We start from the raw sequence: 23,257 nt of genomic DNA on the forward strand, positions 1-23,257 counted from the left end.
TAGTCTTGGGAAGGGGAACTGGGCATGGTCAGCAAAGTAAGGAAGTATATCAGGTATTTATATTAGCTTCCATGGTTTTGTGGAGATGGGGAGGATTCTTTGATTCTCCAACCTGCCAAATGCTGTGGAGGGATCCCTCAGGATGTAGGTTGTGTTTCCACTGTAGATGCACACATTCACAAATGCCTGGCTCTGTTTCAGTCTGCCAAGATTGCCAGTCTGTCACTGGTAGGACAAATCAGTGTCATCTCTGTTATCAGACCTGTTAAGGGAGCTTAGCAAATGGCATTGTCTCCAAAATATCTCATACTGAAGGAGTTTCCTGAATGGCTTTTACTACTAGGGAACCCTTGTGACCCTTATCTTTCTGCATTTCAGAGGAAAAAGAGTGCCAAACACTGTTCCTTGCTTCGGGCAATTCTTTGGCAATGTGAACAGACTGAATCTTAAATGCAGCGCTGGTTTAATGGTTTAGTGTTTTGCAATTTTGGATGCAAGTAGTCTTTCCGAGCAACTTGGTGGCTTTAATTTGTGTTTCGTCCTTTTTTTTAATTTAAAAATTATCTTTAGATTTGTTTACCATCCAGGTTAAGTATGCTCAGTGCCAGAGCAATGTGTGTACAGGTGACTGATTTTTTCAGTTATCAGTCAAATGCAAACTCAGTTGCTTCGCTTCAGAAATGAGTTTTTCAAATAGTTGTGCACTTTAAAGCTGTTTAAACTGTAAGACTGTAGATTATGTGATAATACAGGCAGTAGGTTCTGATTGATTTAATACAGCTATATGAATAAATAAATACATTGTTTTATTCATATTTTTGATACTTTTTTGCTTTGTGTTTTGATTTTAATCTCCTAATATATTTGATAAAGATTTCTCTCTAAATGAGCAAAATATCTGTAGACAAAGTAGTACCAAAAAAGGAATGCTACATTTGTTGCTGAGTACAGCTGAAAAACTGAAATAGCTAGGCATACAACTGGCAGTGAAATTACATTGGTAAGCAGGATTATCTGTATATGTACTAGTAAAATAAAGTAAATGACATCACACTCGGCTGAAATCTGTTTCCATCTGTGGAAACTGGCTTTGTTTTTGTCCACTATATTAGTACAGTGTGCTGATCTCCAGTGTGAAATACAAACTGCCCTTTTAAAAAAATAACACTTAAGGTTTTAAATTTGAAAAGCCTTGGAACAATTTGGCACATCCTTGAAGTGTGTTGTACAATTACTGTAGAAATACCAGAGGAGGGATGCGCTTATAATGCGTAGCAGTAGGTGTTGTGAACGAACAACTGAGATTTTGGGGGATATTGCCCCAAATGGGAACACTACTAGAAAATGCTCGGCTGTTGTGGTCTATCTATGTCAACGATACTGATTTTGCCCAGGCTCCCTGCTGCTTCTGTTTTATGTGTTTCTGCTTCAATCAGCTGCAGTGATCTCTTTTGCCTGTATACTAATCTGTCATGTATAGATTGAGGGCAAAAGTGGATTTGCTGACCTTCAGCTACACTCACTGGTGGCAAGTTGGCTTTTGTACTGTTAAACTGCCTGGTAGCTTTAACTAAGATTAGATGACTTTGCCCACGTGAAGGAGGTAGTGATGCCAGAGTTGGCAGCAGCATCATGCCACACCTAAAATGTCAGCTCTGGCTGTAAGGAGATAAAAACCTTTGCAGTACTGGTTCCTATTACTGCTGGCTCAATGTGCAGATGTTTTTCATTTTAGTCCTATCTACCCACTTCTAGTGCACAAGTGACAGTTTTCCTAATAATTCCATGTTACAGAAATACTGAACACTAACAAGTAACGATAAATTGTGCTATTAAGTTTCTTGTTCTTTGGTTTTAAAAGTGATTTGTAGAAAAATTCTTTTAAGAGAAAAAAAAAAGTGAGTACTAAAATAGGGATTTTTCTGATGTCTGATTTGACCAGTATTAAATAACATAGATTGGCTAGTTGGGGAAAACTAGCTGCCTTTATTGTGTTTTGCCTTGCTCTCATTTAACTTGAGGTCATCTTTAGCTTAGCTTTATGGTCTTCTTACTGTTACTGAAATAAACTTTCTGCTTGAAGATCAATTGCATATAATTATGCAGCCAGCTGACAGTTGATATGGTTATGATGTTCAGGAACCTGTTTTATATCTTTTCTTTGAAAAAATAAATTTCTGCTCTTATGAAGTCTGTGTTATGTTATTAGGATTAACAAGGTTTTCTTTATCTCTGATACTTAATGATTATAATTTCAACCACAAGAACAAAGAAAGGTGAGAGTCATTAGAGCTGGTGGGTTACTGAACAGGGTGTTTCACTGGGACAAAAATGAGAGGAAGAGCTGTTGTCTACAGAATTTTATCCAAATGAAGAGTGTTTGGTTTCATATTCCTTCTGTTTCCAGATCTCCTGTTATTTGGGTGAAGTGAGGTTTTTGAACTTGTGTTGTCAGGCTTTTCTCCTACTTGGAAATAAAACTGTTCAGGGTTTTTTGACTGTTGCTTTTCTTGGCCTTAAGATGAAAGATCTTTGGATTGTAGTAGAATTGTGTTTGGATAGGCTTCTACAGATTAGTATGCTGAACTGGAATTCAAGTAGTCTGGACTCCTTCAAAAGGCATTTCAATATCTGAAATGCGTAGGTAAGCTCTGCTGCAGTGGAGTAGCAGCTTGCCTATACAGGCTGAAGATCTTCAGGATCCATCTTCTGTTAACTTCAGTTTAACATGAATTGTGAAGTTCTGAGCATCCATATCCAGATTTTCCACTGCCGCTGCGGTACCCTGGTTACGCTTTTTCATAGCAACATTGTTTTAAGTGATCTGCAGTGCACCCTGCCTTCCCACTACAGAGGAGTCTGATCCCATGGAGACCTGCTTGAAGTGCCCTTTAGCTCCTCTGCTGCTATCCACCATTAACAACTCTGTTGCGTGGGTAAAGGCCCGCTGTATGCAAAGGTTGCAAATGTGCCCCAGAAGATTTGTTCAGATCTAGTCTCGTGTTGTGGAAGTGAATGCACTCTAGAAAAAAAGCTATGCATGATTAACTAGCTTTGACTCTTACTTATAATCGGGTAATAATTATTTTTATTGTCCTAAGTGTGATTAAAACAAATTATTTTTCTTAGAGCCTTCTTTGTTTTTTAAAGGTAAGAAAATATATGGTTCAGTGTTAGAGGATTTTTCTTAAGTTGAGTTTTATAATTTTTAAATTAAATTATGAGAAAAATATTAATAAAATATATACAGATGATGCATTCAGGAGAGGATGGTGATGTAGATGTGAGACTTGTACATTTGACTATGTCTGGCTTTGGGCTTCTTAGTGCAAGAAAGATGTTAACTTACTTGAGAAAGTACAGTGACTAAGGTGGTCAAAGCATATGACTTGTGAGGAGAGTCTGAATGAACTGGGCTTGTTCAGCCAAAAGAGAAGGTTTGAGGGGACTTGTTAGCAATCTTACATTACTCTTTGGAAGTTATGAGAGCCAGGGCCATTCTCTTGCTGTGCTACTTAGGAGAAAAAAGGTCATCAACTTCTGGTTCTGACTGGATACAACTAAAACTTTGCATTACGAGGCTTATTAAGCATTGGAACAGGTTGCCCAGAGAAGATGTGCAATCTCTTTGGAAGTCTCCAAGACCTGACAGGCTGAAACCTTAAGTAGACTGGTCCAAATCTGATGCTGAACTTGGTTTGAGTAGGAGATTGGACTAGATGATTTCACAAGGCCTTTTCAAACATGAAGGCTTCTGCAATTATGCTTCCATAATTTTATCCTTCCTGCTCACTTGTGGCATTTATAGCTTAACATTAGTACCTCTGGCAGTATCCCCCTACCCCTGCAACAGGCTTCTTTCCATGGGTAATTATGTGTTTGTCTTGCACTAAAGATGGAGAAACCTTCTCTCTATGGTTTATGTGATATTGAAGAAAGTATCTCACCTTTGCTGTTAACAATTCCATATTTTTGTTTCGTTTATGTACTATATGTCAACTGTTGGAGATGACTTTAGTACTCTAAATTGGCTTCTTACCAAGCAGAAGACTTCTGCCTACATATCAGACTGGTGCTTGGAAGATGGTGTATATCAAACTGATTGAATTCAAACTCTACGTTTGTCTTGTATACTAGGAGAGTTCTGTGGTAATCTTTGCAAGTAACATCTTGTAGAAGATGAAGGGTCTTGGAGTAGTAGTTGCTTTAAAAAAAAGAAAAAAAAAAGTAAATTGGGCTACAGGTTGGTAGAATCCTTTCCTGGGTCTAACGGTAAAGTAAAGCTTGGTCGTGTCATGCAGTCTTCTGCTGCGGCTCTGTAGGTAGAACCACTTATTTAAAGCTACCTGACCCAACCATAAAACCTTAAATTTTAGTTGATTTTTTACTTTGGTAAACTTAAACCATTTGAGTTGAAATCTGACATGCTGGATCTGTCCCAGTTGGACTCTTATTAAAAAAAAACAAAACTAAACGCGTGATGCATCTTCCTTTGCCTAACTGTGGGCAAATTATGTAAGAGTTCTGAACTTTCTTAGAAGATCTCTGGATATCCCTACAAGTATAAATTTCTCCCACGTAACCACCCTGAGCAAGTTGTAAGTGATGCTGCAGAGATGTAGCCAGACATTTCTGTAGTTGCTGCTTTAGGCCAGCTGGAAGTAAGCACAGGCAATTGCTTGACTTTACGAAGTGTAACAAGCTGGTGGAATAAAAGTATGGAGCTCTTGCTTCTGTCAAGGAGATGGCAACTGCTGCTGTTCAATTTCTCATGAAGAACTGTTCCACTAGCCTGTGGCCACGGCTCTTACTAGAAAATGCTGTGTGGTAACAAGAACAGATCTTTGTTCTGATCCTGCTCTCAGCATGGATTGCTTGGCACCCTCTCACCCTGCTCTGCACCTTACTTTTGATGAATTTTAGCAGAAATTGGCTGTCTCGGCAAAACTGGATTAATTCCCACTTGCTTCCATTTCCATGTGTTGCTGTTGCAGAGTTTTAGCAAAAGGAGATGAAATAATCTATCTCATCTTGTTTTCTTAAAAGTGCTTTTGAAGAATCTTCTGGTAATCTGATAAAAGTAGATGATTCTGATTATCTGCTCAGAGTTGTTACAGGCTCTTTAAGTGTGATAATGCTGCCAGTGAGGAAGCAGTCTTTTGGTATGGACAAACTGCAGGACTGGTTTTACTTGTAGCTGAACCAGAAGAGCTACTAGTTTTACATTATCTGTTAGAAGGCAGTCTTGCCAAACTATTGTTGTCTTCAGGGTGTACAACCTTTTCTGTTCATGTTGCTCTATTTTTGTGTATTGCTAAACTTCCTCCAAGCGGCCTATAACATTGTGATTTTTTTCTTTTTCAGGCTAGACATATTTTTTTTATTAAGTTGGCTGCATTGCTGTAATGATGTATTGTCACTGTTGTCATATACAGCTTATATACATTAGCTCTTTTATTTTCCAACAGGCTGGTGTTTGGGATGCTGTATCCTGCATATTACTCATACAAAGCTGTGAAGACAAAAAATGTGAAGGAATATGTAAGTCACATTCCTTTTAATTGCTTAATTAAATGCCTCTGCTGCCATACAACTGTGAAATTTTCATTATGCAGTGCAATAAATCCTATGAAAGCTTGATTTGACTGTCTTAGTATTAGATACAACACTTATGTGAATCTAGTGGTAATCCTGTGATTTTGTTTGGAGAGCTAAAGTTAAGGTTTCTCAGACTTTTCTTAGACTTTGCTGAAATGTGTCCAACACACTATGCTATATATGGATATTTTTAGGAGGATTTTTAAACTTAAACCTTTAAGTGTTGGCTGCATTTCAGTGAAGTGTCCAAAATAATGTGCTTTTGGGCAGGGAGTAGAAAAAAGGTTTCCCCATTCTGCCAACACCTGTAGTATAAGCAATGACAAATTGATTCTTAGTGGCCACTTGAAGAGTAGCAGCAGTTTAATTGTCATTGTATGAAGCTCGACAGGGGTATCAATCTACCTGAGGAAGGGTAGCTCTGGTTAATCTTATCATTCCTCAAAGAGGAGAAATAAATGTAACCAAGAAAGGAAAAGATTTGGTTAAGGTGATGTGGAGGAAACAAGCAGACAGAAGAGTAAGATGGAGAAAAACACAATTACTGTAGTTACTGTAATTTAGAATTAATCTGTTAATTTATTTACTTTTCTGTGTGAGCAATGATCATAACCACAAGAATGTTACGTGGTTGTAGTCATAAGGAGCTTTAGTCACAGAGTTACTTCCCTGTTTTAAGAGGCAGCTTAACTTGATTTCAGCAACTAACATGTATTCTGTCCTGATCCTTTTTCTTAACTTGGCTGCCTGACTCAGGATATAGTCAGTCCTATCAGTTCAACTCAGCAGCCATAGCTGTGACCTACTGCTGCTATCTGGATGTGTGATATCTCCACTTTGAACCTGGTTGTAGTCGTAGAATGCAGTAGCTGTTGTTCCTCCCCTTGTATGTCTTAGTCTGATCACTCCATCAAGGCTCCAAAGTGGACATCATATTCATCCTTCTTCTGGTTTCTGTGTACAAGCTGTCTAGAGCTTATTGGTGCATATAGACCTAGTGCCTGCCAGACCTAAGCTTCTGGCAGAAAAAATCATCAAAAATAAGAGAAGAATTTCCTCTGTCTCCTGCTTACTTTACTGTATCAGGAAGGTATATAACGCATAGAATTTATCTGCTTTTCCTCCCTGCTCTCTCAAAAGGGATCTACAGGCTAAGCAGAGGATAGCAGTTTCAAACTCTAATACAAGAAATCACTTTAAGGGGTTGCCTCTGCCTCTTGAAATATGTTTTCTAGAAAAAGAGAAGTAATGTTTGTAGAATGCTGAGATTTTTACTCCTATCTCAATTATCCAGTTAGCTATGACTTAGCTGGCTGTCTTGGGCTTCCTTTTTTAGAGATGACTGTCATTTACACAGTGCCACACACTTTACCTTTAGTAGGGCCTAGAACCATTTTTTTCCAACTATGTATTTTCATTTAGTGTGAAAACACTGCTTTTCAGTCACCTGTGGTCTTTGAGCAGTCCTTGAACTTGTAGTTGCATACAAATGTTCCTGGGGCTGAGATGAATGAGACCCACCACAGTTACTTTTTCATAGGCAGGGAATTATATTGATTCATCAGTGAATTACCACGCCATTGCTGGTTGAGTTTAGTGTCCAGATAGATCTTAGGGATGATCCATTGCTTTCATCTTCCCACTTGGGTCATTTTCTTTCACAGAGAGGGTGTAGGTTTAATTGCAGCCTTCCAAGTGGCACAGCTCTGCTGCCAGGAATGTTACAGCCCAAGCAGAACTTCCTTTCCAGGGTTAAGTGTGGCTCAGGAGCCATCTGTTTTTGTTTGCTGGACTGCAAGAGCTTTGTAAGGGGAAATGTTTTTACTTAGCCAATGCTTTGACCAGTAAAAAAAAAAGCAAAGAAAAAGTACAGACACCTTGACTTGCTGTGTAGGTCATGATGCAGCAAGTTGTTCAAAGATTATTTCTGGAAATATAGAAGGAAAAAAAAAAAGCATTGCTGCTGGTTTTGGTAATTCGAAAGACTTAAGGACTTTAGTTCTAGAAATTGTGATCTCTGCCTTTGAGGAGATTTATTTGTTTTTGTAATTACCCTGGTTTAATGGAGTTGACTAAGATATCTGGGGAATTTTTTCACAGTTACCAAAGTGCTTGTAATAAGCATCTGAATTGTAGTTTAGAAGTCTGAATGACCAGTCTTCTCAAATTCTGGCTTCAAAATCCTGACTTGAAAGGATGTGCTTCAGCCAAAGCCAACAAAGATGAGCTTAATGCTTGGATGGTAGAAAAAAAGCTCAACAGAACAAATCTGTAATTACTCTTTTAACAGAAAAAGCAAAACTCAATCAAAACTTCTGAAACTTCATTTTTAGGATTTAAGTAGATAACAGTCTTTTGGGCAGTGTCAGATACCACCTCCTCTTTTTTCCTGTGGTTGTTTTTGTTTGTTTGTTTTTCTGGTATGAAAACTATTGTAAGCCACTAAGGTTCCATCTGTCAATGATACTTTTGGTACCTAATGCATTAATTGTACTAGAATATGATTTGACTTGGTTTTTTTGAGAATCTTTGCCTGGACCTTAGCAGAACTCTTGGCAGATCTTGTGTGCCCTTCTGCAGAGCATTTTGTACTGTTCTTAGCAGCCCAAGAGAAATGCCACTTCTACTGCTGTTCCTAATTAGATAAATAGATGTTGATTAAAGTATGAATAGCCTGGATAAAATATACTGGAAAAAAATCAGTCTTGTGTGGCATCTTAAAAATTGCATTGCATCATGCTTAACTTCATGGGGAAGGGTGGATGTTAATTTTATTTTTATTCAGGTGTTGACTCTGGTTCATGGAAGGGTCACCAGTCTAAATGTCACATGGCATGTCAGAGATGACTTCAGCTGTTGTGTACATTTGTCTTAGTTTATTCAAGCCTGAAATATCTAAATCCTCTGAGAGACTGAAGTGAAGAATGTCATCACATGACTGAGTTTCTTTTAAAACTGAAATGCAAAAAAGCATTTAAGATAAATAGGTCTCAAGTTGTGACAAAGGAAGTGATTTTAAAGCATAATGCACAACTATGAAGTAGGCAGCATTAAGTTTTTAGTACTTAAAGATCACCTCAAAAAAAGATTGCTTTAAAAGTGAAGATTAAATCTGAGCTGCATCCTCTGTAGGAAAATATATATATTCCTCCTTTTGAAAGAGGGTACCATGAATTTAGAACTTGAAATAATGTCTAACAAATGTGGTGATTAATGCTTTGTAAAGAATTAGTAGTCTATATATTGCAAATTAAATGAGGTTACTCCATCTAGTAGCAGGGTGTTGCTTTTCTTCTTTCTTTCTTTTTTTAAAGTGTTTTGGTTTTTTCCTAGCATAGATACTGTTGAAATTTAAGGAACGTGTGGGTGTTCACTTAGCGTGAATAATCAGTGGTGGTTTGCACTGACCTATTTTGGAAATTGCATTTGGCTACTGATATCTTAGAGAAGACAAATGTGTGGAACCACTTCCATAATATTTATTCTGAAAGATGTAATCAGTTTAGACAACCAAATTTGAACAAATGTTGGAGAAAAATGAGTGATTTAGTTAACGATTAGAAAACAACCAAAACCTGCATTTTAAGAGCATTGCCTGATTTCAAAACAATGGTGTATAGTGTAAATCTTAAACCAAACAAAAGTATATAGATGTAACCCACTGAAGCATTAAGGTGCTTACATGGGGGCTCTTTTATTAACAAGAATTTTGCGGTTCTTGGCGTATGAATAGAATTAAATTTCCATGAAAATGCTTTTTTTTCCTGTCTTGCCCTGGTGTTAATACCATAATGTTAAGCACACGTGTAGAACTTAACTGCAAAGTATAGCTGAATAACATATATTGGAAAATGAAAGCAAGGGCTGCCTGGCTTACTGATGCTGGCTTGTGTGTGTGTTATAAACACGTGGATGTGTGTGGAAGTGGGCATTGCACTTCATACTTACAGTAGTCTCCTGACTCTTTGCAGTGTGTTTTTCTTATCTCTGAAGCTTTCTAGAGGCAGAATCAAATCTGTGAAGCCAGCCTGTGACCCTGTTGACCCAGCCATTTCGCTTAGCTTGTTGCAGCTGCCACCAGTTCTTCTTATGAACAGAAAACCTGTAGGACCTTCATATAATTTCACTTGAAACTTTGTTGATGCAGACTGGGATACTGTTGATACAGGCTCTTCTCAGTGATGCCCAACCATAGGACAATGAGCAATGGGTGTAAGCTGGAACACAGGAGGTTCCGCTTAAACTTGAGAAAAAACTACTTTACAGTGAGGGTGACAGAGCCCTGGAACAGGCTGCCCAGGGAGGTTGTGGAGTCTCCTTCTCTGGAGACATTCAAGACCCGCCTGGACGCCTTCCTGTGTGATCTCATTTAGGTTCCTGCTCCGGCAAGGGGATTGGACTAGATGATCTTTCTAAGTCCCTTCCAATCCCCAGCATTCTGTGATTCTGTGAATGTCTTGCTTTGACAGCTCTGAACTGAATGTACAGTGTGTGTGTAGTGCATTCTGTGTAAAGGCGAAACCAGAATTCTTACTGAAGATGTTTTAATTTTCAGGTTCGCTGGATGATGTATTGGATTGTGTTTGCTCTTTATACAGTTACTGAAACAATATCTGACCTAACAGTCTCTTGGTAAGAGCCTGCATTTTATGAACTCTAGATAAAACTATATTTGTTTCTGATGTTCTTTGAGTTGCAATGATTTAATTTTTGTAAAGAAGTTGTGCTTGTTGGTAGCCCTTTGTTGGTTTTGGTTGGGTTTTTTTTTGTTTTTTTGTTTTCAGGAAAATATCTCAGTGTATGTGAAGAATAACATTTGTTTTCAAGCTTCCTGTACACTGTAACTCTAAGTAGGGACTATAAAACTTCCACCTTTACTGTAGAAGCTGTATAGGGGAATGGAACTCTTAAAAGGATGGACTATAATTTCTCTGTGCAGGAATGTATAATGCAAAGCAAGTCTATTAACTGTTTCTATTTCTTAAATGACAGTACAGTCAATTAAAAAAACTAAATCCATAGGTCTATAACTCATCTAATTTTTGTCTAATGTAACTTACTGTATGTGAAGAATCCTATAGGCTAATATGTAACTGTGTTTTTTGGAGAGATCTCTTAATGATGATCAATTACTGTGAATTTTCTTAGTGCATTTGTTGATTTCATGTAACCTTTAACTTGTCTTTAGGTTTCCACTGTACTATGAACTGAAGATAGCTTTTGTTATTTGGCTTCTTTCCCCATATACCAGAGGGGCAAGTTTAATCTACAGAAAATTTCTCCACCCACTTCTTTCTTCTAAAGAAAGGGTAAGAAATAACTACTCATGTCTTTAATACCTAATGTGGAAATATCATATGCTGAAATACTAACTGTTGCTAGACACATTATAAAAGCAGATCAGTGCATTACTGGTCTGCCAGGCAGCATGAACTTGGACTACCAGAGGCAAGTGCATACAACTGTCCATATATATGTTTCTGTTTAACTTGCATGAGGAGACCATGTACTGCTTTCTATAGACATGAGATAACTTGATGTTCTCTGTGATACTTAGTGCACTTTGGGGAGCCCAGTTGAGTGGAAGTGATTCAGTTTGACTTTCTACTTGAAGAACATGTGCAGTGCTCTCTTTGCAGAAGCAGTTTTAGCAACAACTTCTCATGTTACCAGTTTATCTAGCATAACCTAGTAATAAAACTTCTCAGGACGAATGACATTGATGACTTTTCTGGTGTGGAAACTGACAGGATAAGAGGAGAGACTTTCTACTGAGGTTTAAGGGAAGACTAGTCTGCAACAGAAAATACCCAAACAGAAAATAGCTAAAGGATGTTTAGCTCCGGCCAAAGTGTGACAGGGCCACAGATCTGCTGAGCTCTTTTTCATTATCCTGTTTGTATGTGTGGAAAGAGCGATTAGCAAAGGTGTGAAGACTACCACTGAAAAACCCCGCAGTACAGAAAATAGTGTTTCTAAAGGTCAGTGCTGGGCTTGGCCTTTATTAGGCAACACAGCTGACATGATTGCCACTGATATGAACAGTAAGGTCATCTTGATCTGAAGGTTGAACTATAAACCTTTTGCAGCTTCATAAGCTAAAGGAATTTTTCCCCAGAGTCTGCTAGCTGCTGTGAACTACCTTGAAGCTTTTATCTCCAACTCCAGGCATTTACCACAGCTAGGGCTAAATGTCACGACAGGATTGTCCTTGGTACTTAACTATGTCAAAGCTCTGGCTTCAGAAGTTCTGTGTGAGCTGACGCTACCTTCCTAAGGAGCTCTCTTGATTTCAAGCATGTTATTTCTTGAACAACTTTTGTCTGACAAATTAAGCTTACTCTCTGTAAAGAACTTGCTATGTAGCTGTAATGTTTCTGAGCTGGACAAAAGTGATCTATTTTATTTCATCTTCGTATTTGACCAGGCATAATCCTTTTTTAAAGGAGAGAGTGTAAGTGAATGAAATATTAGTATACAAAGGCAAGAGTAATTATCTCATTAAATGTTTTCTTAAAAGATTTCTTCTGTCGTCCTTTATTGATGGAAAAAATAATACTGTGGGGGTAACGTGAGTCTCTTGTGCACAGCCTTCTAAAATTTAAGTATGTTTTGCTTTTAGGAGATTGATGAGTACATCGTACAAGCCAAAGAAAGAGGCTATGAGACCATGGTGAATTTTGGAAGGCAAGGGTTGAATTTGGCAGCAACTGCTGCAGTGACAGCAGCTGTAAAGGTAACTTTCTGCTTGCATTAATTGTTTTTGTCCTTGGTATAGAACAATGTAATTGTACTGAGGATTTGCCATTCCTATACAAAAAGATTAGTTCTTCAAACGTATTGAAAACATGGAGCACAATTTAGGGGTTGCAGCCCTTTAGTCCTCCTCATACTATGTCTGTTTAAGATTACTTGTAGTTATTTCTTGGATGATGGGGATCAGTTTACTGTAATTCCAAAGATACCATGCAGTCTTCTATGCAGGCTTTGGGTAAAGATGATCATTGTTTCTTTTCTGTCTCTGTTGTGCTTTCTTGGTAAACAAACTATTTAAAGGATTTCTGGCTTTTCTGCTGTTTTTCTCCAATCAACTTGAGGTAACTCCACATATGAAGTAAGGCATGAAAGATTACTACCACAGATAAAAGTTATCTTCACACAATTAACTTGTTTGCACTTGTTGATTGAATTATTAAATTAATATACTAAGCATAAGCTTGCATATTGCTGTTTAGCATACTCTTGTTTTGTCATTTAATTTCCATTAAATCATTAAATAACCTGTTCAGTTGAATTAAATAACCTTCAGTTGAATTTCAGAGGGTTCTAGGTATAAGAAAACAACATACAAGTTTGTAAGTAGGATTCTAAGCAACTTGTGGCCCATCAAAAGGAGTATAACTTTAGGCAACATGTATCCTACCTAATAAAAAAAGTAAGGAAAGAAAAATGTGTATGTCATAGTTAAAAGGCAGTTTTAAGGTGATGAGGATTAATTTCTTTCTGGGTATAAATGAAACTGCTGCATCCATAGTAACAGACTTAAAACGTCAACAGTGTTAGTAGATAACAGAAAGCAATGTAGAGATCCCTGGCTGTCCAAGTTAAGTAACTACAGCATACAACTTAAATTTCTGTGCTTGTACATGAACTTACTGCTTTATAAATAGAAGACATTTTCTAAAAAACTACATTTTCAAACGCTATCTCAAAAAGGTTTGGAAAAATAGTAATGTGTATCTTGTTTGTTCATTTTCCTCCCTTTTTAAAGGTCTATGTTGGGTAGTAGTGTAAACAGTAATAACTTTTTGTTTTAAAATATGGACATAATGAGCCTAAAATACTGACAATGTGATTCCATTTGATCACTGTTTTTTTTTTTTTTTGTGTTATTCAAATTCTTAGTGTTGCCTTGAGGCACGAAATATTTCAGAATGAAATTAGTATACCTCTAAAGGAATGAAAGTATCCTTAGTGAAAATAGGTTGTTTAAAAAAACCCAAACAAACAAAACCTGAAAGTACTCTACTGGGAAAAAGTTTAAGAACTATGTGAAATGATGAAATGCAAATTCTTTGCCAAACAGCAAATCATAATTTATTACAATGTGCACCTGTAACGATACTTATGCTCAGTGTGTTTTCCTTATGTCTGGCTAAGGTTGGGTGTTTCCTTTTTAATTCTGATGGTGTTATAAAAATATTGTAAAATAAGTAACACAAATATCCCCTCCCACTTTCTTCTGAAATAAAGAAGAACTTTTTCCTAAATGTCTGTGGTTAGATTTCATTGTTATTCAGCTGTGACTGGCAAGATGCCTGCTCTATTTGTTAAAACTTGATAAACATGCTCATGAATATTTGTACAGAATTAGTTTAGTGCAGATGAGATGCTTGGGCAAAAACAACCACTACATTACCGAAGACCTAAAATAGAGATGATTTTTAAACAGTGTGAAAGAGGAGACTCTGAAAACCTTTATTTTTGCATGTTAAACCTCTCTTCAGTTTGTCATTCCAAAAGTCTCAGTGTGACTGCTCCATGCAAGCAAATGGAGATAATGCATGTGTTCTTGATTTTTTGTTCACTGTTTTTCAAGAGTTGACTGCTGCCTCCAGCAGGTGAAAAGATTATCCCTTCAGCATGAGCTGGTGGAGCATGTTATAGGATTTCAGGAATGGAATCCTATTAGTGGGATCAGTTCTGATGGGAAGGAGGCACACGTTCGTCACTTTTTTTTAAGGGGTAGGCATGCTTATTCTGACACATTGGATCTCAAATTAGGAGTAGAGAATGTGGGAGGTTAAACACAAGAGGAGGTCCAAAGAAAGCTTCTCTTCACTGAAGTGTCCAAGCAAAAGACGCTATGATGTCTGCTTATGCTGATTTTAGTTTCCAAGCAAATTTACCACCCTCCTATCTGGAGTATTTTCAAGATAAAGTGTGGGAAAGATTTTTTCTCCAAGGGCTGCCAAAGGAATAGGGGATTAGTATTAAAAGGCTAGTTGGCTGTGTAGAGGAGGCTGGAGCAACCAGCCAGCCAGCCAGGTCAGTCTACTGAAATTTGACATAGATTTAAACCTATTCCACTGTAGTTAAGTTGAAATGTATTTGGCAAGAGTTATGGTTTATAGCTTATACACAGATACTGATATTTTTAGCTGGTACTAGTTAGCCACTGTTCATATAAAACTTAGTGTTTTAAAAGCTACTAAATAGCATATGTTACCAAAATAAATTGTGTTAATAACATGCCAGAAAACAAACCTTTGTAAAATCCTGATTTCAGGAGACTTAGAGATGAAGTATGGGTCTAGGCTGACTTTTACAGGTTGATAACATTTTTTTTGAGGTATGAAAGAATTGTCAACAAAATGCCTGTAATGATAGGAAAGTTGTTGGAGCTCTTTCAGCTCAAGAGTACATGGATTTGTGGAAATTATGTCTGCAACACTAAGTTCTACTGATATATCTTGTTTTTTGATGCATCTGCTTTCTAGATCCTCTGAGATTCTGGTTACCTCTTGTTGCGTGAAAGGGTTCATTTTTTTGCCAACACATAAATTCTGACTTCTCAAGCTACTACCAAAAGCTGGTTTCTATATTGCCATATCCGGGATGGCTGCTAATTAATCTGTGAAATGCACTGTCCTCTGAGGTCACACAAGTATTGCTCATTTGTAAATTAGTATTTGGTAAAATAAAATAAAAAATTACATCATTTTGAGGCTGTGTTTCTGCATGTCTTTTAGTCATCCTGAATCTGCTGCCTCTTTGCTGGTTAAATATTATTCTAATGGCCTTGCTCAGGCTTCCCCTTCTTCCCACTGGGGCATGGCAGAGGAAGGAGGTACCTTGCAGCCAGCTGTGGCATACAGCCAGTATCACTCTGAGTGGCTCAGCTCACCAGCAATATTGCTTTCATCCCTCCTCCCTGCTGGGACTTCCTGGCATGCTGCAGAGGTCATTCATGGGACAGCAGTCCCTTTCCAGGTTGAGAGGGAACAGGAGTCCTTCCCTGTCAGCCTGGATCAGATCAGGGAGAGAACAGCTGGGAATGTGGGTGCTGCACACTGCAGCTCTGCAGCCACAAAGCTTCAAGCAGCTCTGTGGATGCAGAGTCTGTTGAGAACTTGTCCAATGAAGGCAAGCAGCTTTTTGCAGCAGTCCTGACCATTGAGGGGCTGCAAATCCAATTTAAACAACAACAACAAAAAAGGAGTCCCTGAGGCAGACATCCTGTGCGGTGTCTGTTTACAGCAGCTTCCCTGGGTTAAGCATATAGACTATAAAAATACATGCTGAATAACAAAAGGGAGAATGGTGTTTCATATACGGGAGTCAGCTGATGAGATGGCATACTAATAGCTTACTAGAGCCTGAGTAGTCCTGAAAGGACTCTTAAGTAGGCTATATTTATCAAAAAACTGGATTTAGAAGCCTATTAGAACTTCCATTAGCGTTTCATATTGGTCACTGGTAATGAATGCAGTCTCTGAATAGCATTTAGCATGTTTTAGGAAATACTATTGAATAAATAAGCGAACTTACTCTTTAAGACTTGCATTTTGTTTAAGACAACACAGTTGGTAGAAACTTCAAACTATGCAAACTTCACTTGCATAGAAATTTGAGCACTGAAGTTCTGTGCTTTTTTGCCTGCACTGTAATTGTAAATGTGTGTCTCAGATTTAGTTGGCAGCCTCTGGGCTGGATGCAGCCTGCTGAATTTCTTCTTTACTGGTAGGATCCGTTGAAATAATGGGATACCAGTGCAGGCATAGCAACTCCTCTGCCATCTTCTTGTGAGCTGCATCCTGGGGCTGTGTGTACAGCTGGGGAGAGGTGGTGGCTGCTGCCATACCCACAGCATGAGTGTGCAAGCAGGAGATCCCCCTTCAGTTCCACTTGCAATGGGATTGCTCTGCCTTTTGTTTTGTGGGCAAATGTCTGTCAAGTTGTGGCTGGTAACTCTCAGCTTTGAAACAATGTACCAAAGCTCTTAATGCATTAATATTCTAAATGTGAATGTTACTCTCACATTTCCTGGAGTAGAGGGTATTTAATCTCGCACTGTCTGCAATACGAGGGTATTTAATATTTTTCAGCCAGACTTTCATTCTGAGCTGATAGAAATCTAGATCCTCATGGAATGTTTTGTTTCAGTAGAAAGCAATTATCTGCTCCTTTTGGGCATGAAGAATGGAAGAATCTTCCTAAATCTTAAGTGCCCTATGAGCACAGTATGTGTTGGTTTTTTGTTTGGGGTTTTTTTTTTTAATAATGAAAAAAACCCACACCCATGCAAAACACCTTAAAACTTGTCCTCCAACTAGTCTATGCAGTGGTGTGAAGTAGAAATCAGTCTTAATTTGGCTAGACTGGATCTTCCTAGGGATTCAGTGGAGGCTGCATTCAAGGAGGAGACCAGGAGGATGGGGACTGTAGGGAGTACCAGCATAGGATTAGTATGATGTGTGCCCATGACTGTGTAGTACAGCAGTGGTTGTGCAGCCCCCATTCCTGCTGTGACTATCAGGCACATGTGCAGCACCTCTTCTTTGTATATGTATGCTCTCAAAATTCTTAATATTTGCTGTGCATAATTTGAGTAAAACTTTCCATCTTGGCAAGTAGTTTTGGAATGAAGGGCCCATTGTGTGAATCCGTTATGTCCTCCCTGAATGAGGCAGTGCTCTGCAGGAGCTCTAGCCTCATCAAGCGTGCAGTTTGGTTAAAAGCATGATGTTATTTTATGGCACATAGCTGACTTTTTTTTCCTTTGAAAAACAAAATTCTGTATCCGAAAGCTGCACTGAAAAATAAGACTGAACATTCCCAGCTTGGATCTAGTCCTCTGTGTCTACAGTGGAATAGGAGATACAGGCTTGTAATGTGAATTCTTTTTAGCATGTTAGTTATTATAATCTTAATTACATTATCTTGTACAGTTTCCAAATGTCTCTTTGTAATATATCACCCGACGAATGAACTCACTGTGCAACTGTTATGCAAGTGTGTCTTTCTATGCTTTTGCTTCTGGCCAAATCCAGCTTCTGTCACTATTTCATAGTAGATTCTGTCCACACATAGTGAGTGGAGTTGTGCTGAATTTGTATGGATTCTGTTAAGAACCAACTGGGTCCATTTTATATATTCATCAGTGTTCAGTGATTGAGTTGTGAGTCCAGTTGCATCTCTACAAGCAGTGGACACAGATTTATCAAGAGTCCTAGGAGATACTATAAGCTGTTACTTGTGTAAAGAAGCAGTCCTGTCTCTCCAGTTCTCTGCTCTTCTCTAGTTGTCCTAGCAGCTGACTTAGTTCTCAGGCATAGCTGGTTCCTGATTTGATTTACTGTGCAAATGCTTTTCAGTGTAAGAACTGGAGTAGTGGAAGGGCAGGATTCCTGTCTTCAGGCAAGACAGACCTGCCTCAAATAAGCCATAGGGAATAAAATTAATTTCAGAATTTCTACAACAGTTTATACACAGACTGTACAGCATCAGTAGTGCATTTTAACTCAAAGGCAAGCTGTAGTTGTGTTCTTGAGGTCAGTCATACTACATGTATGTAGGAAGAACTAGACTGCAAGTGAAAGCTGCTACTTTTCTCATAAGAAAGTTTTTCTTTGTTATTATTTAGTGTCAATGTATTGTTGTAAGAATTAATGTGGTGGTGTAAGAATCAAAATAGGTGGTTCTTGTCTGGGTAGCACATTGTCTTAGTTTAATATGCTGTACTAATGACTAGTCATTAAAAAATGAGGATTAGGTTTCAGCCACTTCCCCCACCCTTCCCCTGCCTTTGGTGGCCATGCAAGCTTAAGGAGTATCACTCTACTGTCTTGTCACTTTACATAGCTATTTTTAACATATGGAATAATTTAGTCTGCTGGCTTACTATCTGCAAGCAGTTTTTGTCATGAGAGTGGGAACAAATGGCTGTGGCCAGTGGTGCAAGAGCTGCCTTAACGCTGGTGCTGTTGCAGAGAAGGGTGTGTGGAATTGTACCCAGATTTCTGCTACTGCTAGCTAACAGAGTGCTCAAATAAGGAGTTTTACTAAAAAGCTTCATTTGTAAGGATGAGATGAAATCTTGAACCCTTGCTCGAAGAGGGATTCATGCACAGGCTTGTCAGCCTTCCTCTGAAATGTGTTTTTTTTTTTTTTTTGCCTCCTATGCCAGAGAGGGAATAATTAAATGTTATTTTAACATGACATTGAGTAATGTGCTTGTCCTTTTAGTTGCTTATACAATAAATTAAGCTTCAGTGCTTTAATAACAACATCATCTGGTGTAAAATGAAAGAGCTGCTTGACGACGCTTCTTTCCAAAGGTGAACTTACTATGTGTCCCATGTAGAAAAGAAGTAATGTTCAAATGTGATCAACTATCCTTAGGTGTAGCATTAGCTTTGGGTTGGTATTATGTCAGTAAAGCTACATTAGTAAGAGAACCTGCTAGCCTGTAGTCCAGGCAGGACAGCTTTGGTTTGTAGTTTCATTTCTGTTAACTAGAGCTTTTGTAGTGCTGTCAGTTTCTCAGTTAGTTGAGTTAATGTTGCAGAGTGTTTTTAACACTTTTTTCCTTCCTTTCTTATGCATATTCAAATTTGCAGAGGGTAAAATATAAAATAGTGGAAATCTTTATCTTCAACCACACTTTTTAAAACAGAAGTGTTAAACTCACTGTCATGCTACTTAGCACTGCTAGAGAAATACCATGTTTGAAGTGAATTGAGTGTTTCTGATGTGTGGGTTTTTTCTTTTAAACACTTCCCCTCACCCAAAAAGCCTTTATTTGCTCAGATTAAAGAAGTCAATAGAGACATTTGTAATTAAACTGCTAGCTTATATAACTTTTTCATCTAGGAGCAGTATACAGTTAAGCTTGGGTAAAAGCAATACTTCAAGCAAGTGTAAATCTACCGCATGCTTATGCTCAATTAATTTTGTAGTGCAACAAGGAAGCATGGACTTAAACATCTTAGCCTAGTCTGAACAGCAAAGTTAAACCTCTGCTTTGTTTTCAAAGATACTGTTGCTGTATTTCAGAGTCAAGGTGCGATAACTGAGAAACTGAGAAGTTTCAGTATGCATGATTTAACTACTATACAAGGAGATGAGCCAGTAGGACAGAGACCCTATCAGACATTACCAGAAGCAAAAAAGAAAACCAAGGCCTCTGGAGGTGAATCTTCAGGTAAGCATCCATCTATTTTTTTCTAGCTCAAGTCACTGAAGACAAAAGTGAGAAAGCAGAAATAAATCTACCCCATTTAGAAATGGAAAAGGCCTCAAAGAATTGCAGTACACTTGAACAGAGTTGAATTGAGCAAAATATATTATGACAGTTGAGAAATCCTCCCTGCATTATTTTCTTCTTGCAGCCACTAACAGTGTAGTCATACTGTACTCATTACTCCTATCTTTGCCAATTAGCAATGAGAATTTCTTGTCAAAGTAAACCTTAACTGGAAATAATAATAAAAAAAAAATCCACAAACAAACCAAAACCAACAACACAAGGTTAAGTGGTGTTTCTGTGAGAAATGTACAAAAAGTTAAACATGAAAATTTATGGAAGCTCAATAAATAGGGAGAGAAAATTAATGGAAATCAATTCAGAAGGTCTGTAATGATAGTTCAAAATGTAAAATTGCTTCTGGTGGTAGGAATTATGAAGGCATTAAGTTGTCATAGTGGACTGATGCACATCAACACTCAAAAGCTGGTGTGTGGTGACCAGTATAAGGTTTTGCAGAGACATTTTATTATTACTCTTATTATTTTATTATTATATTACATATTATCATCATCATCATCACTTTTCTCTTGAGCCTATGATGCTTGAAGGAAGATGTCAGTGGAAGGCTGTCAGTTGCATCTTTTTGAGTGGTAAGGCTACAATGTGAAGTAGTTGATATTTCCCACAAAAGAAATAGCTTTGGTCTATTTCTTTTATTTTCATCTAAGCCTGGCATTTCTTCTCATCTTGGGGGCTTTATGAGCTGTATATGATGGGGATTCAGGGCTTTTGGACCCTGAAGATCTTCTCAGGATGTTTTTTTAAGCAGTTTGCGCCCTCTCGTGAGAATCTTTGGTAATGATCTTGATCCTATTTTTGCAGGATGTAAACAACCCTCAATAGTACTTTGACATTGTATCGATCTGAAAGGAATTTTAGTATTAATTAAGCAGAGAGGTATGTGAATATGAAGGAAGATTCTGTGAATCACAGAATCTGAAAATGGCTTGAGTTGGAAAGGACCTTTAAAGATAATCTAGTCTAGCCTCTCTCTATAGGGATTGTGGCCAAAAACCTTAAATACTTCTCAAGATGACCACTGATGTTTTTGCAGTTCAGTGTTGTGATAGTTTAACCTAGTGGGCAGCCAAACAGTACAATTGCTCACCACCACTGATAACAATCCTGGAGGAGCGAAAAGGAACCCTGGAACTGAAATTGCAATCCCGGAAAAGCGAGCCCGAGCGATTCCTGAGAGAATCCCAGCCCTTTCCAGTCAGCCCTGGTTAATATAGTGAACATGATGCAATATGATATGGAATATCTTATTGGCATATCCAACTGTCAGTTCTAGGGTTTGCTAACTCCCCCCCCCAGCAGTCCTCTGCTCTTACAAACTACCCAAACACCATGTCCCTGTACCTTATCAACATTCTTCTCATAACAAATCCCTCACTGAAACCAAAACAGAGTGCTTTCTAGCTACTAAGAAGAAAATTAACCCTATCCTAGCAAAAACCAGGACAAGCATAAAGCAGAAGATGGTAGCAGACTGATGGTTTAATTTTTGACAATTGAGGAACCACTGCAGTACATACCTATGAAATGAAGTGGCTTGTTACTTCCAGGTGGCAGAATTATAAGTAACAAGCTCCTGGCAGACTAGATGTTTCACTGTTTTGAAACAGCTGACAGACTGACCATATTGTTTAAAAGAATAAAGGTTGTGTTAAAGATGAAACTTGTGGCTTTCTTAGAAATCTAAAGTTACAGCTACTTCATATTAAACATTTTTATAAAACTGTTTTTTAAAGGTTGCAAAACTCCACTGGAAAAGAATCCTGGAGATGATAAAACAGATGAAGAGATGGAGGGGACACATTCAGAGGATGAAACGTTTGCTCAGAGGGGCCTTCGAAGAACTCAGAGCATGAAATCTGTGAAAACTGTAAAAGGCCGTAAAGAGGCAAGTAGAGCCTTTGTTAAGCATTGAGTTTGTTTTTAACAATGTATCTTGACATTTTTAATGCAGACTTTTTTTTCTCTTAATCTTAGAGGGCTTATTGACAAATAACTGGGTTGTAGAATGCTAAGTAGAGAAGGAACTATGTGGTAACGATATCTAAGCTTGACAGTTCTGTACTTTGGGGTGTGCAAGGGAAATACATGAACTAAGTGAGGGGAAAAAAGGAGAGGGGATAAAACAGACTCTGTGCTTGTAATGCTAATTCTGGCACCACCAAGCCCAAATTCCAGGTACTGCTCACCCTGAAAGGGGTGTAGATAGCAGTACTGTCATCTGCATTTGCATCTCTTGGTTGTGCACACTTAAACATCTGCTGTTTAATGGATTAAAGAAGATTCAGAGTTTTTTAGTTCCCATAGATATATGGCCTGCTTTAACTTGTAACCCACAAAGAGAAGATTCTATGTAGAAGTGCTTCATATTTGCATGTGTGACAAAATTTAAAGATACTTTAGGATAAAAGAATATGGAATCTTATAAAAGTTTTGGGGTAATTCTGGAAAAACAGTTGAGACTTTTGCCCAATTCTGTTGAAACTGTCTCATTCAGTCATAGGTATATTCTCTTACTGAATTTGTGGAGTGTCTAAAGCACACTGAAAGATGCTTACTAGATTGGATTAGTGGAAACATGAATAATATTTCTCCCTGAAATGATCTCAATTATTTTAAGTTTTTGTTTTGTTTTTTTTTTTTCTCCTCAGATACGGTATGGATCACTGAAATACAGAGTAAAGAAGAGACCTGCTGTGTACTTCTAACCATATTGCACAATGCCTGCAAGACAAACTGCTGTATTATAATAACTTGAATTCAGTGTGTCAAGTGTTAAAGATCTGTATATGATTTATATAATGAGTATGTATGAATAGATATGGTAGGACTTGGTTTTATGACTCTAACTGGTTGGGTAAAGTATTATTCTGCTTTTCTGTAATTGCTTATTGTTTAGACTTAAATCTGGATAAGTTATAGTATGAATTTCTGCAATCCTTAAATGGGAGTGAAATTGAGTAACAAGAAACAGCCTTTTTCCAGGGGTACTAAACAGACCGAAATAATTACAGCTCCAGTTGAATTGGCAGAAGCTGTAAGTATTTGGAACTTGTGAAAATCAAATTCATAGTGTCCCCAAGTTTACATGGAAAGATAGGTATACTTGAAATATTTTTCTGAACTACAATTCCTGAGAAGACCTTTGTGTAATTTAAAAATGTACAATTTAAAGGACAGTGGAAGATGGTGGGGAAGGAAAAGAAAAGATGAGGTAGATACGGTACATCCTTAAGATAATTTTCTTGCATCATATTGCCAAGCTTAACAAACTTATATAGGTGCAAACTAATAGGTGCAAACTGGGGGTACATTTAGCACTTTATGCAA

At 37.9% G+C, this 23,257-nt stretch overlaps 1 protein-coding gene across 1 annotated transcript; it reads left to right on the forward strand.

Annotated features, from left to right (window-relative positions):
* The first annotated feature begins 13 nt into the window (after positions 1 to 13).
* On the forward strand, positions 14 to 22,893 carry LOC104519066 (receptor expression-enhancing protein 3). The gene is made up of 8 exons (XM_010170207.2): positions 14 to 36; positions 5,469 to 5,541; positions 10,154 to 10,230; positions 10,787 to 10,907; positions 12,221 to 12,334; positions 19,657 to 19,804; positions 21,664 to 21,815; positions 22,579 to 22,893. The coding sequence occupies exons 2-8, from the start codon at positions 5,482 to 5,484 to the stop codon at positions 22,633 to 22,635; spliced, it is 729 nt and encodes a 242-aa protein (XP_010168509.1). The 5' UTR covers positions 14 to 36; positions 5,469 to 5,481; the 3' UTR covers positions 22,636 to 22,893.
* Positions 22,894 to 23,257: the final 364 nt, after the last annotated feature.

The sequence above is a fragment of the Antrostomus carolinensis genome, unplaced genomic scaffold, assembly GCF_000700745.2.
Source record: "Antrostomus carolinensis isolate BGI_N321 unplaced genomic scaffold, ASM70074v2 scaffold6296, whole genome shotgun sequence".
Classification (NCBI taxonomy): Eukaryota; Metazoa; Chordata; class Aves; order Caprimulgiformes; family Caprimulgidae; genus Antrostomus; species Antrostomus carolinensis.

Excerpts from the sequence above, each read along its gene's own strand:
- LOC104519066 (XM_010170207.2), top strand. The coding sequence starts at position 5,482 with ATGCTGTATCCTGCATATTACTCATACAAAGCTGTGAAGACAAAAAAT. Across the intron at positions 10,231-10,786 it reads TCTGACCTAACAGTCTCTTG|GTTTCCACTGTACTATGAAC; the intron begins GTAAGAGCCTGC and ends ACTTGTCTTTAG. Across the intron at positions 21,816-22,578 it reads CTGTAAAAGGCCGTAAAGAG|ATACGGTATGGATCACTGAA; the intron begins GCAAGTAGAGCC and ends TTTTCTCCTCAG.